This window comes from Dermacentor variabilis, unplaced genomic scaffold (genome assembly GCF_050947875.1).
Source record: "Dermacentor variabilis isolate Ectoservices unplaced genomic scaffold, ASM5094787v1 scaffold_13, whole genome shotgun sequence".
In the NCBI taxonomy this organism is placed as follows: Eukaryota; Metazoa; Arthropoda; class Arachnida; order Ixodida; family Ixodidae; genus Dermacentor; species Dermacentor variabilis.
In genome coordinates, this window is record NW_027460291.1 from 19711466 (window position 1) to 19724796 (window position 13331).

At 45.5% G+C, this 13331-nt stretch overlaps 1 protein-coding gene across 1 annotated transcript in view; it reads right to left on the reverse strand.

The window, feature by feature from the left end:
* Window positions 1–13331, reverse strand: part of LOC142566832 (nose resistant to fluoxetine protein 6-like) — a 339215-nt gene that overhangs the window by 53172 nt on the left and 272712 nt on the right. Inside the window, exons 12-13 of the mRNA XM_075677724.1 lie at window positions 9801–9921; window positions 7618–7804 (exon numbers count right to left, since the gene is read on the reverse strand). Of these exons, the coding sequence (XP_075533839.1) occupies window positions 7618–7804; window positions 9801–9921 (308 nt within the window). The remainder of the gene's footprint in view (window positions 1–7617; window positions 7805–9800; window positions 9922–13331) is intronic.

The window sequence follows — 13331 nt, forward strand, 5'->3', positions numbered from 1 at the left end:
ATACGTTGCGGCATGTGAGAAATGCCAGCGCCGAAAAACACCATCGACGCTCCCTGCCGGGTGCCATCAACCGTTCGGCCTTCCTTCGGAGCCGTTTTTTCGCGTTGGCTTGGACCTACTTGGCCGTTTCCCTCTATCCACATCTAGAAACAAGTGGGTTGCTGTGGCGACAGATTACGCCATGCGCTACGCCGTCACCAGAGCACTTCCAACAAACTGTGCCACAGATGGCGCTGATTTTCTTTTACGAGACGTGATTCTGCAGCATGGCGCTCCATGCCAATTGCTCACTGACCATGGTCGGACATTTCTTTCTTAAGTCATCGCCGACATCCTGCAGTCCTGCTCAACCAAGCACAAGCTGACTCCGTCTTACCATCCACAGACTAATGATCTCACGGAGCGTCTGAATTGTACCCTAAGAGACATGCTCGCAAAGTACGTTTTGTCCGACCATACTGTTTGGGACCTTGCCCTACCCTATGTCACTTTTGTGTATAACTCTTCGCGTCACGACACTGCAGGATATTATCCGTTCTTTCTGTTTTTCGGCCGAGAAGCTACATTGCCACTGGACGCATTCCTCCCTTTTGCTGCAGCAGAGACCAGCGAGTATGCACTTGATCATGGTTTGCTGTTCTCAGTGATGGCTTCCAGCATCCCACGCAGGCTGCGTTGCAGGCCACGATCTCTGCTTTCACGGCCACAGCCGTACCAGGATGACATCACACGTGAAGCTGGTAGAACGCGACGTGAGAGAAAGAAATGACGGATTACTGGCTAAAGAAACCGTGCGTACAAGTTTTCTATTCGAATGAGATATACGCAGGGTAACGATTGTTTTATAATCAGTGACCATTACGCTTAAAGGTGAATTAGTCGCTTCGACACACGGTGCCTTGCATTCCATGTGGACGCCACACAATAACCTTTTGCAGAACTCCTCTTATTGGAAAAATATGGCTCCGTCAAGTCTGTAAGTGTAAAAAGCCTGGTTGGCGGCGACTATTGCTCGTTTTCTTCTGTTCGGAAACACTCCTGAACAACCGACGACCACTTACATGTTGAGCTCCACAAGGGGTACGCATTCAGCTACATCCATCTAAAACAGGCACCACCATGGGTCACGTGATACACGAAACTCCTTTTATTGCATCGACACGCGTAGGTTTATCACGTGTTTATCCTTTTCCGGGGACCGCTTCTCATCCGCCATATGCCAGGCATATCGAATTAGAACATATTCTGAGAATGGCCCCAGTATAAAGATATGTGCTGTCAAACTTGCTGGAAAAATGCGCTCCTGTTCCACTTAGTTTTTTTCAGAAAACGCTGTTTAACGCTTTGAAGCACAAAAGTAGCAGGAGCGCTAAAGCATGTCGTCGGAGATTTCGAAAATTATCTGGAAACTGAGGTATCTCCTTAGCCGTTGAGTTATTGCGAATTCACTGCCTACATTTTGTAAATGGACATATGTGCCGGAAATAATTAAAACAATAAGTATTGTAGTTATGGTAATTATATAATTAGGCGTTCTCATATCTCGCACTAGTAATGGCCACCTCATCGATTAAGTTTGATCAAGGTGCGACAAATTGTGCTATCTGCCACAGGCAATCGTTAAAAGGTTGATTCAGCTAAAAATACGCACTGCATGTCAATTATACGCCAGACACACATGGGTGGTGCACCGGTCTAAGTCAGAGTAGGCTATGCAGTTGAAATATGACCTGAGTTGCTGGGCAAGTATAACTTAATGATCAGCTCAAAGTATCAAGGTTCGCTACATCAGCCACCTCTAGTTTTAAAGATGAGGCTCATAAATTCCTTTTTATTAAGTATACAGCGATTGACTCACCCTCCTTATGAATGAGCCGACAGAACATTCTATCTTTACAATCCCGCTGAAGGGTCACAGCGGGTCTTCTTGTACAACTGCCTTGTGCAGAATATAAAGGCGAATATACCAAGCGGCGTACGTCCCCACGCTGCTAGGACAATTAGACAAGCCATTAAAGTGCACTTGCTCCAATTTTCACTCGAACAAATGTATAAAAATACACCATTTTCCCTGAATTAGTGTCACACTGGAACGGCCTAGGCTCAACTGTTTTTCATGCAAGTAACTGTGAATGCAAAATAGAACGCATGTATTGTGATCGTAATTATTGCCGGTGGTCTTCCTTTCTTTGACTGCATTTTTGTTTTCATTTTTGTTGCTTGTGTGGTTATTACTTGCTTGTTATGACTCTGGATTGTTACTTGTATAGCTCCTCCGGCATGGATCGCAGGGTCATTTGTAGTGTTGACAAATAAAATTTAAAAATTTGTTGCCAGACCCCCACCCACTTGTAGTCGTGGAGTCGTCTGCTATGCGCTAGCGCTAAATCAGTGTTACCTTAAGCTTCTTTCTTTATGGAAAATACAGCCAGCTGGGGGGGGCCAGCTGCGCTGCATTCTTGTAAACCGCACAGATAAAGAAGATACAAGCGTAAGCAGATCGATGAGGAAAAGCGTAGGATCACAAGCGGATTTATTAAAACGCAATGTACAAAATATACAGGCTAGTATTCCCTGCTACATACCCACTTGGTCGATTTTAAACACGAGAAAATAAAACGGCTAACTCCAAAATTGGTAATCACTAATTCGACAAACGCTTCAAAGCTCAGCGAATTCTTTGCTGTTCGTGATAATAATGGCTGGCTGACGCAAGCTTAAGGTAGTTTGATATGAGATGTCTCGATGATATGGCAATTAGCTTTTTCTCTTTCCTTGAAAAAAGCTTGAGTGTCTTCGAATACAAATTGCCTTCGAAGACCAGCCCGTATAACTAGTAACTTTTCGTTTCAACGAATAATTTGCAAACGTGCGCTCGTGCCGTCTTAATTTTCAGCAACGTGCCCGTCTTTACATGCTCCACATATGTCGACTTCGTTCATTCACCGTGCACAGCAGCAAACAAGCGCACGTGCTAACAAATGTCCCTGCTGCTGCTCTGCGTGCCCGTTGTGTGGGGAAGGATGATAGAAGGCAACTACCTTAAAAAACTTTGTTTTTACAATTTTAACATAAAAACTAGAACATTTATCAGAACTATACCCTCGAAACTTCATGCCGAAGCAAGCCGTAGAAGTGCTCACCGGCAACAATACTTGTATTCAATGATGAAATTTTCATCACACATGAAGCAAAAGCGCAACAGGTATTTTAACTTGGGCCAACAACGTGGCCAAGCTGCCTTCATAAGGTAGCCCCATCGAGATCGCTGGTAGCTCGCTCAATTACTGAAAAGCATTCCAAAACGAAAAGCTAGAGTGATTACCAGGAAGGATTTTGCAAAGGAATGGCTGATAAATGATGCGCGAAATTAGCACCATAAAGATTTTTGGGCTTGATGCATCACAACTGAACACTTAAACATAATTTCTTGAAAACACTAGTTTTGCTCACAATAGAACATCATCTACGCAAGTGACACTTTCAACTCGACATTTAGCACAATAGTTATAATTTGTCTTATGTATATACCTAACTAAAACAATCTTCCTACCCAAAGTACATCTCTTAAATAAATGATGTTCCTTGCGGAATTTCCCTTATGTGGGGTCGGCAAGGTTGAAAACTTTAATTTGAAGTGAATTACAATGTCACAGTTACTATTTTAGTTCAGCAAAACCCCAATTTGTGAATAGTTTTTGACAGATGTGTCAACTCACTAATTGCTTTAGTTACATTTTTAATGCTCCTTAACAAATGTACTAATACGAATAGATGGAAAAGAACATATATTTACAACACTTCTCAATTGTTTCGAATACAACTGAGCCTGCATAATTACGAATTACTTAACTAAACACCCGTAAATGTAGAAAACTTTTCATTTATGGGAACGTGAGACAATTAGAAAACATCTCTGACGTCCCGTGTAATGCCAACTATCTACACTTAATGAGCTCAACGGAAACAAAAAGTGAGGTGTCATCAACTAGGAAATCTCTTATGACCCATAGGATTGATTTCGTACCTTAATTTCCATCTGTCAAAATGAAGGCTGTTTCGATACGTCGGCGACAACTTGTCTATCGTGCACATTGACAGCCTTCAGCAGGAATACAAGTGCACTGCTTAAATAAGTTAGGCCGGGCTAGATTTTTACCTGCGAGGTAACAAAGAAAGGCCCGACAGAGTTTTCGTTGTCAGACCAGCTTCAAGAATGTGAGCACGACCACCAGTATTGGGCCATGGAACACCGCACACCTAAAGAAAGCGTAAACTGCACCGAGATGAAGGTAACCGGCGGGTGACAGCAAGCCGCCAGTGAATCCTACATTTTTGTTTATGTGTGTGGGCGTGGGAGTCATGATACTTTTAAGAGAATATAAGGACCCTGGTTTTAATGCACATCACGACAATGAAGTCAGACAATTTTTCCTAATTGTTAAATTTAGTACCAGGATAGTTCATGCACCAACAATGGAATTGAGAAGGTCACCTGTCTCGTACTGCGATGACACAAGTTTGTGACGGTTTGGAGATAGGGCTCCTGTTTCATTCTTATTTCAATATTTCTAATTCCGTTTATTTATTTTCTTCTTTTCTATCCTGAGCTGTTGTGTGTCATGTCAATAACTGTGTGTTTACTATCTGTTACCGAAGTTGAAATTGTAACTGCCTGCCATGTAACACGCTGCCCTGCAAACGCAATCATCTTTGCTCATGGTCACTGAACGGTGCCAACGACTGTTTTCTTGGAACGAATCATTACACAATAAAAATGAATGTTTGAACCGTCCTGCGTGACGTCGGGCATAGTACACCAACAAATGGTCACGCTCATAAGTTTTCGCCATGAGTATTTGCTTTTCGAAGCATCACCTGGCAACCACAAAGGCTCATACGAGCAGACAATGTGCGTATTCGTTTGTTGGCAAGAGCGTTCCTCGTCTACTACATGTGTACTATCTGTGGTCGCGCTTCGTGAAGCTTAAGGCGTGGGAATTTCATTAGTCTATTTTGTTGCGCGGCATGGCGCAGCATGTTTTGAGCATAGGGGATCGTGGCGAGGCTGCTCTCGATGTTCATGAGCGTGGACCACCACTTGGCCTCTCGTTCTTCCTCCGCTGTACAGCAGCAGCACAGTAAAACACTTGCTGTTTTCCGCCCCCAAGCAGACAAGATGCTTACCCCATTGGCATGTTCCGGCGAGAACTCGCGTCGCGACTCTCCTGGCGGCTCGAGCTGACCGGGCCGGTGGAGAAGCTCACAGATAGCATGGACGGTGTGTACTGAATTCGATTCTTCCGGTCAACCCTTTTGCTTGACGGCTCAGCCGAGGGTCCTTGACCCGAGGCGTGCGCAAAACTGCTAGCTGCTCCTGTTCTTGACGCTACGCCAAAGAGACGCAGCTCAATTCACGTGCATGCTCTAACTGCGCCGGATCGCCCGCGGAGCCTATACCGAGCTGAAGGAACGTTGCCCTGGTGGCACGGTTGTTGGGAGTCATCCTCCCATGAAGCGGTGGGTTACAGCCTTGTCTGGAACTGTTGTGTGACCCGTGAATTGCGGGAGCTCGGGCTTGCGCGCACTGCACAGATAGGGCGTAAAGATAAGACAACGCCAAGGTAGTCGTCGGATAAGAGCCTTCATTGTACTCTGGGCCTTCTCCTTGCAGCACCCTGTCTCGCTCACTGTGTAGGCCGAATGAGCGTCCGCCGTGGGCACATGCAACACACGCAGCTGTGTGGGTCCTCCCTCTGAAGGCTCGGATTGTTGGACTCGCGCGGTGGCGAAGGTGACTCCCGGTGGAGCCCCACGGGATGGAGTCCTCAAATGTATTAGAGTCGCGTGAAATGCTTAGATAGCGCAGACGCCGAGAATTTATCTCCTCGCAGCCTAAGCAAGCAGGCTGAAATGAAATCGTAGAGCCGACGATCACCCGCTCATCTAATGTAATGTATTGAGTCACTTTCAAGTTGCAGAGCATTGCAAAACGAAAAAAAAAAAACTCCAGATACCCTGGTCTTTAGACTTCTGGTGAGCGGGGATCGAAGCGGCGAAATTGTGATTCATGGCGCCGCTCTTTAAGAAGCAGATAGCGTGAGTCATACGCTCATCTAATATTTCCACTAAGGCAAGGGGATGTGAAGGTCAGCCCTGATCTTCGATAGCTGTTGTAAATATGTTGCACAATTTTTCAATTTCACGTTCGTACTGTGGCCCAGTCATGAAAACGGAAAATCTTCAAAGGAGACGTTGTAGAGCCTCTTGACAAGTATACTAATTATTTCTTTACATGACGATAGGTGGTGTGTATTATTTTTTCTTGGCAGCAAACAATGCATGCGAGAGTTGGCGAAAAAACACAACTAGGCGCTTACGTGCAGCGACATTGGTGCCCCATACGTGCTATGAAAGAATGGTTGTTGCCATGAACAAGCATGCATGAGCAGGCCTTGAGCAACGGAGATGGCTCCACTTTTCACTAGGTTGTTGAAGGAATCATTCTTGCTTGCGGTCAATGCATGTCTTCGATGCTGCATTTGTTGGAAGCATGTTCGAGGAGACTATTTTCAATGCGAGCAAGTACCTCGTCATGTGGCATTTTTCCATTTTCGCACGGTTTTGTTGGTACCCGGAAAACCTCAGCAGCTACCATCGCGGAACTTGTTTGAATACTTGTCAATAGGTTAATAATAATAATAATATTTGGGGTTTTACGTGCCAAAACCACTTTCTGATTATGAGGCACGCCGTAGTGGAGGACTCCGGAAATTTTGACCACCTGGGGTTCTTTAACGTGCACCTAAATCTAAGCACACGGGTGTTTTCGCATTTCGCCCCCATCGAAATGCGGCCGCCGTGGCCGGGATTTGATCCCGCGACCTCGTGCTCAGCAGCCCAACACCATAGCCACTGAGCAACCACGGCGGGTATTGTCAATAGGTTCTACAACTTCTGCATTAAGTACTGTGTGTTTAAATGAATACTCTAAAATGTCGGTAATTAGGTATTGTTGATCATTTACCTAAGCTATAGTAAATAATACTCCGAGTTGCTCAAGAGGACAGCGAACAGAACCACATTGGCTGCATTCTTGTAACGCACACGTGATTTTTTAAAGTCTTGGCATAAGTTAGCCGAGAAACCCGGTAGAGTGACCATTGTAACCTAAGCGGAAAAAAATTACGTCCGTGCGCCATGAATAAAGCAGCGTTCTGCCATGTCGTGTGCTAGCAATGACGCCGGCACTTCCACGGTAACGAGTGCAGGAGAACCGTGGGCTCAGCCAAGTCAAAAGTGGAGCCTGCGCACTCTGCTTTGGAGGATCACAGTGCTGTACCCTCTCAATTCTAGTACAGAAAACGCAGCCAACTCAAACCGATCCAGTTCTTACCAGGGGGTAGCTATTTATACCATATAGTGCAGGAAGCCGGAATTACCTGGTAATGTTGCTATCAGCCTGTCGTTGAAGCTGCGGCGACGTGTATCGCAATTTCACCGCTGCGCTTGAAGATACTTGAACCATTCGTTTAGAGTTGTCACTATATTGACCACACCAATTTGTGAAACGTTTTCATGTAAGTGCAAAGCAACGTTTGTTGTTGTGATGCATACCCCCCTTTCCTGTTGCGCAGGCGAAAACAATCCAGGCCAAGCCCAGCGCCCAGGCGATGCGGTGCGTGCTGGCATACGCGATTGTCACGTGCAGAGGCGGCAAGTCCCCCAGACCCCAGGGAGCGGCAGCAAAGAGTGATGCCCCGATGAACAGCAGCGACAAAGCCCAGAGGACGGACTGCAGCATCTGCGAGGAGGCACAGTGCAGAGCTCACTCAGCGCTCAATATTTCGGTAAACATACGCAGCTGAAACAGCAGGAAGTATTGGTCCGCTTGCAATTCCCTATTACGAATCAATTGGACTACACTGATCTTAAAACGAAGAATTAAGAAGCTTAGTTGAACTAGGAGCCTATTCCACTTCTAACATTTTTGCTGAATTCCAACTGTGGAAAAGAGTAAACATATGAAGCAATCTACCAGGCAGCAGTTCTGCGTGCCGTGCACCTTTTGTTTTCACCTGTCGTGGTGGCGTAGTGGCTTTGGTGTTGCGCTGCTAAGCCCGGGGTCGCGGGATCAAATGCAGGCCGCGGCGGCCGCATTTCGGTGAGCGCGCAATTCAGTAACACCCGTGTGCCGTGCGTTGGGTGCACGTTAAGGTAGCCTAGGTGGTCAAAATTATTCCGGAATCCCCCACTATGGCGTGCTTGTAATCATATCGTGGTCTTGCAAGGGAAACCACAGAATTTACTTTTTTAAGCTTCTGATTTTCTTTTTCAAGAGTGCGGAATAGCACCCAGTGGGTGAAAACAATAAAATTCCATGGACGATGATGGAGCAAAAATGAATGGTCATTACTCTGTGTGTGACAATGAATGCAAGAACAGCTATAAAACAAAATGTAGCTGTGTAAATGCCATTCGCTCTACAGTTCTGTTGACAATAAATATTTTCAACATTACTACTGTAGTTTCCGGCTCGGTAGTGACGAAATAATTTTTATTGTTGACCCCAGTAATAATAACTATTAAGTAATTTTGGTCACTTGGCCGGGTTAAAAGCTTTCCTAGCGACCTCCAGACAAATGTCACCTGTCGTACTTGCATGCTAGAGAAATATGCCATTCACGTTGTTACTGAAGAAACGATTAGCCAGATGATTCAGTTGATTTAAGACTGGTTGTACTACACACGCAGCAACTTTAGATGCGAACCTGCTTGTGTCGATAATTTGTAATTAATGCTGCCAAAACTAAATTACCCCTATTTGGCATGCCGCGTGAGATACGTCTTATTTGGCAAGCAGCGCTTATAACAGATATTTTTAAACTTCTCAAATTACTTGATATCTTCTGAGCAGTCAAATCATCGTTTCGGTTTGTAGATATTTAAAAATCATAGGATTCAGCAAGACATTCACTGAGTAGATAACCACACTAATTAATAATAGTGAACTACTTAGCTTTGGCTAAGGGGACACAGTAGTGCAGTATGAAAGAGACAGAAGTAGGATGGGACGTTGAAAAAAAGACAGCTCGAAAAGAAAAGGAACAGGAATGGGGTTTTCATTAAGGTAAAAAATCTGGCCGTTATTTGGGAAATTGAGATGGTCTTGATAACTGGGTAGCGTCAAAATACCCGAAGGAAGGGCGAGTTGGATGGCGCCATAATGACACGCATAATCCACTCGATAAATGTGCGAGTGGTTTGTGTGGGATATATACGTTTATATTCACGGGTAATGCCTATTTGCAGCCTTCCTTCTAACATATCGAATCTAGGGCGGCCTTGATTCAAATCTGACCACACACATTCTAAAGGTGGGAAAAGGAAATGTTTCTTCGACTGCAATTGTACCCGAGAAGATCCCCAAAAGGCAAATTACATTTATTGTCAATGCCAATGCTAACCATGAATTTGCATTGGCTCAGTGTCCGTGAGCTCGGTGTGAGCGTTTCACGGAAAGAGAACTTTTACAAATAAAAAGGAAAAAAAAACCAATCACTGGGTTCGCACTGCACGCGGTCAGTGCTGCTGAAATGGCGTTTCTTGCAGAGTTGTGCGCGGCCGAGGGCTACAGTGCTGTCTTTTGGCGCTGGTGGCGCGTCGTGCTTGTAGTTCCGATGGCACCCAATGACATGCTCGAATTTAAGCCGATATAGGACCTTCGTAACTTATCGTTTAAAAAAGAAATATGGGGTTAGATTAGAAAAAAAATGCCTATTAGCCACGTGTATTCTTACCACAGGGATCTTGGATTGTCGGTATCGCTCGTAGGCAAAGGCAGTGAGTGCACCAAGGAAGTAGGGACCTACGTGGGCGTGTGGCAGCAGGTACATCCAGCGATTCATAGTGAGAGTGAACCTGCGCAGAGTTTAGGAAACTTTTGTTGTATCCATCTGCATCTCAGCCGCGTTCTAGAACATCATTGCTTGACGGTTCAAAAGCAGAATGTAGGGCGCCAACTTCTCTTCTCTGAACAAGTTCTGGCATATACGCATTTTTTTAATGCACGAGAAAAGACACCAGAAAAAAAGGCGTGGCACATATAAGCAACGTATTTTTATGTGGTATGCGTTTTACGGCCGTCGAAAAAATGGTTAGCAAACTGCACCTACTTGTCCCGCTGTAGGTCTTTTTCAAGTCTCTGCGGTAGTTTTATACCGGCTACCGAAGCGTTCTACGACCTGTTTTATCATTCGGCACCCAATCTCCTCCACGTGACTGGCGACAATTCTCACCCAGATCAATCGCAACCGGCCATATACATTTTCGCAGTCACAGTCGATAAAAATACTGTATACTCGCTGGGAAGCCCGTCACTCTTGGGCCGAGGTTTCTCACCACTGACCCATGCCCTTGATCGAGCAAAATATCAGTCTGCAACTTAACTGGCACGCAGTGAGAAGTGCTGTTTTGCAAGGGCTTCTCATGCAGCACTCCACCCTGGCCGGCGGGAAAAGCAACAACGTAAGCAAATAGGGATAAGCGACGCATACACTGCGGCGGTATGTGCGACAGCGAAAATGCAGGCTTTGTGTGTGGTAAGATTGCTAGGGACATAAGCAATAAACATTAACATCGTTAAACAATAGACCAAAAAAGTACAGAAGGAAACAGCGCTTCTAGAGCGCAGCGTCTATCCCTATCCCAAAAGGCATGTGGCCTGAACAAGTGGCAGCAGTGCCTCGCGAAAAATAATGATCCTTCGAGGCAAGCATTTCCTGTCAAGATCTGCCCTTTCATGAGGCTACGGAGAAAATTAATTTCGGCACAACAAAGCAATTGAATAAGGAAACCAGCACAAAAAGGGCTAGAACACACACAGGGAGAACTCGGCACCCTTCCAGCGTAATTTTATTCAGCAGAAAGAGCCTTTATATGCACGTATCTTTTCACTGTGCATGGCATGGCAAAGTTTCAGAAGGCCATCTAAGAACTGAATTTCTTTTTGTACCGGTGAGGGTTATGCCGCCTCAATGTAACCATTGCTGTCGAATTTGATGCAAGAAGAGCGCAAAATATCACGCTTTGAATTCGTAAAAAGTGGAACCTTCAATAACAACATTTTGTCAGCAGACCTTTTGGGAACCTTGAAAACACAAGTTGAGCGCTTAACACTGCAGTTCGATTAAAAGTAAAGCGATGAAAGAGGTCACTCGGTGACGTTCATGTTCATACTACAATTTCTTCCCTTCATGTTTCTGCCAGGCTAAAACTCAGCGCAACGTAATCGTGAAGCGAGAATATGGTGGTTCAAAGCCCAAGTAAATAAGTGTACACGTGGTCAGTACTTTATTTCGGCTTGCTTGGCTTAGATCTTGTTATTGTTTAGAAAAAAAATTGTACAAAGTGGCTTGGGAGACACGGCTAAAGGCTGAGCAAATGCCTAACATAGCGATACCACCCTCTCAGTAGAACAGCTACAAGATGTAGCGCAGTAGCACAAATAAAAAACACAATATGAAAAGGACATAATTATGCTATTCAGATTATGACAAAACGCTCAATGACGATTGTTATACTCCCTAATGCGAAAGTTGAGCGCTGCGCGATACGTGTTTTCTTTCGCTTGTTACTAAATTGTATTATGATCGTATAGATACTGGGTATATATTAGGATGAGAACGGGGGTTGTGAGTAGGGTAGCTGGCGCGGACAATCGGTGTTGCGCGGCTCATTAGAACCGAAGTGTAGTGTGGCGCGACTGCGTCGCAAATGGTCGATCGCGGGAGGCAGCGCGTCGTTTCCATAAAGACCACGCACGCTACGCTACCGGCATACCGTGGCCATCGTCGCCCCACAGCCCGCCTTGTCCGACACTACGCTTTTCTTCTCACGCTTTCGTTCCACCAACGACGAGGGCGGCACTTCGTCGCGGGGGAATCGTGCTACCAGTGTTAGCGGCGACAACACCCAAGGGACCGTCAAAGCGAACCTTACTCCTAGCTTTCGCCATTGCCCCTTTCACAAGTAGTGATCCGCGGAATGACCTCAGCAGTTGACGCCACGAACTAGCCCTCTCCCGCCACCCTGGCATCCCCTGGGAAGCGAGGTCGCCCACGCGGCTCTGGATGCTGTAGCCTCCGGCAACTCAGAGCGTGCGCAGCCGCTTCCCCTCCGCTCCTCCTGTACTTTCCAGATCATGTTTTCACTGCAGCATCCTCCTCCACTTCCTCGAGCTCCCTTCTTTCATCTGCCGCCTGCACTCGCTCTCATCTTTCGTTGTGCTCGTCCGCTCGTTTACGAGTTACGATGCCCAGGCACACCGATGCTCAACGCAGGAATGGGCGTGTAAGATTTGCGCTCTAAAAATCTAATCACAGAAGAGAGTTCATTACCCATAGGAATAATCAGTGAACGCATAATACAAATGCCAGTACTACACACAACCTTTAGGACACAATTACGCACTAACAGAAGTACAATGTTAGGACTATTTAGAGATTGCGACAAGTTTCATATTCCTCAGCTAGCAGTTCTTTTATTGAATGCGAAGCATTTCCTGGAGCACATTTGCTACTTTGACCGTATCTTTCTATCTATCTAGCCGCCTACGTCTTAGTGCTCTCATTTATTTATATTTTTATTTTGTTTATTTGTTTCATACTGCAGACAAGAATTCGTTCAAGCAGGACAGGTACAGTAGGCAAGATAAAAGCACAAACATAAAAGATAACATAGGACAACATTACGGAAAATGGAAACACAGCAACGCATACAGTAGGTATCACCCATAAACAGTACGTACCATGGGAAAATATTGACACGTGTACTTGTCTTTATCGGGCGACACGTTTTGCCGCCTAACAAATGTTATCGCACAGCGTGGGACGCGCCTGCATGTATCCGAAGTTTCTGGAAAGTTATCGATGCTTCTATCCGCTGTCTGTTGTCGCCGAACCTTGTGTTATCTGATTTCATCGCTTGACACGAATGGTGTAGAACTTTGTAGAAGGCATGCGGGTCCCAACGGTTAATCTGGAACATTCGATGACTGATCTATAAAAGCCGACGCGCTTGACCCGCTGATCAGATTTTCGACGATCGCCGACTGTGTTCGCCGCTATCGTTGTGCTTTAAGTGTAGCCTGTTTTGTGGGCACAGGTTCGCCCAATAAAAGCTAGTTTTCTCTTTCACAGTACTGCTACTGTGTTCTTTCTTCACCGTCACTACCACGTGACAATATTACGCAATATGGAAACATAACACCAATTAACAGTGCGTATTCAGGCTCTACGTCACAGAAAATTCGCTAAGATCAGTTAGACGGT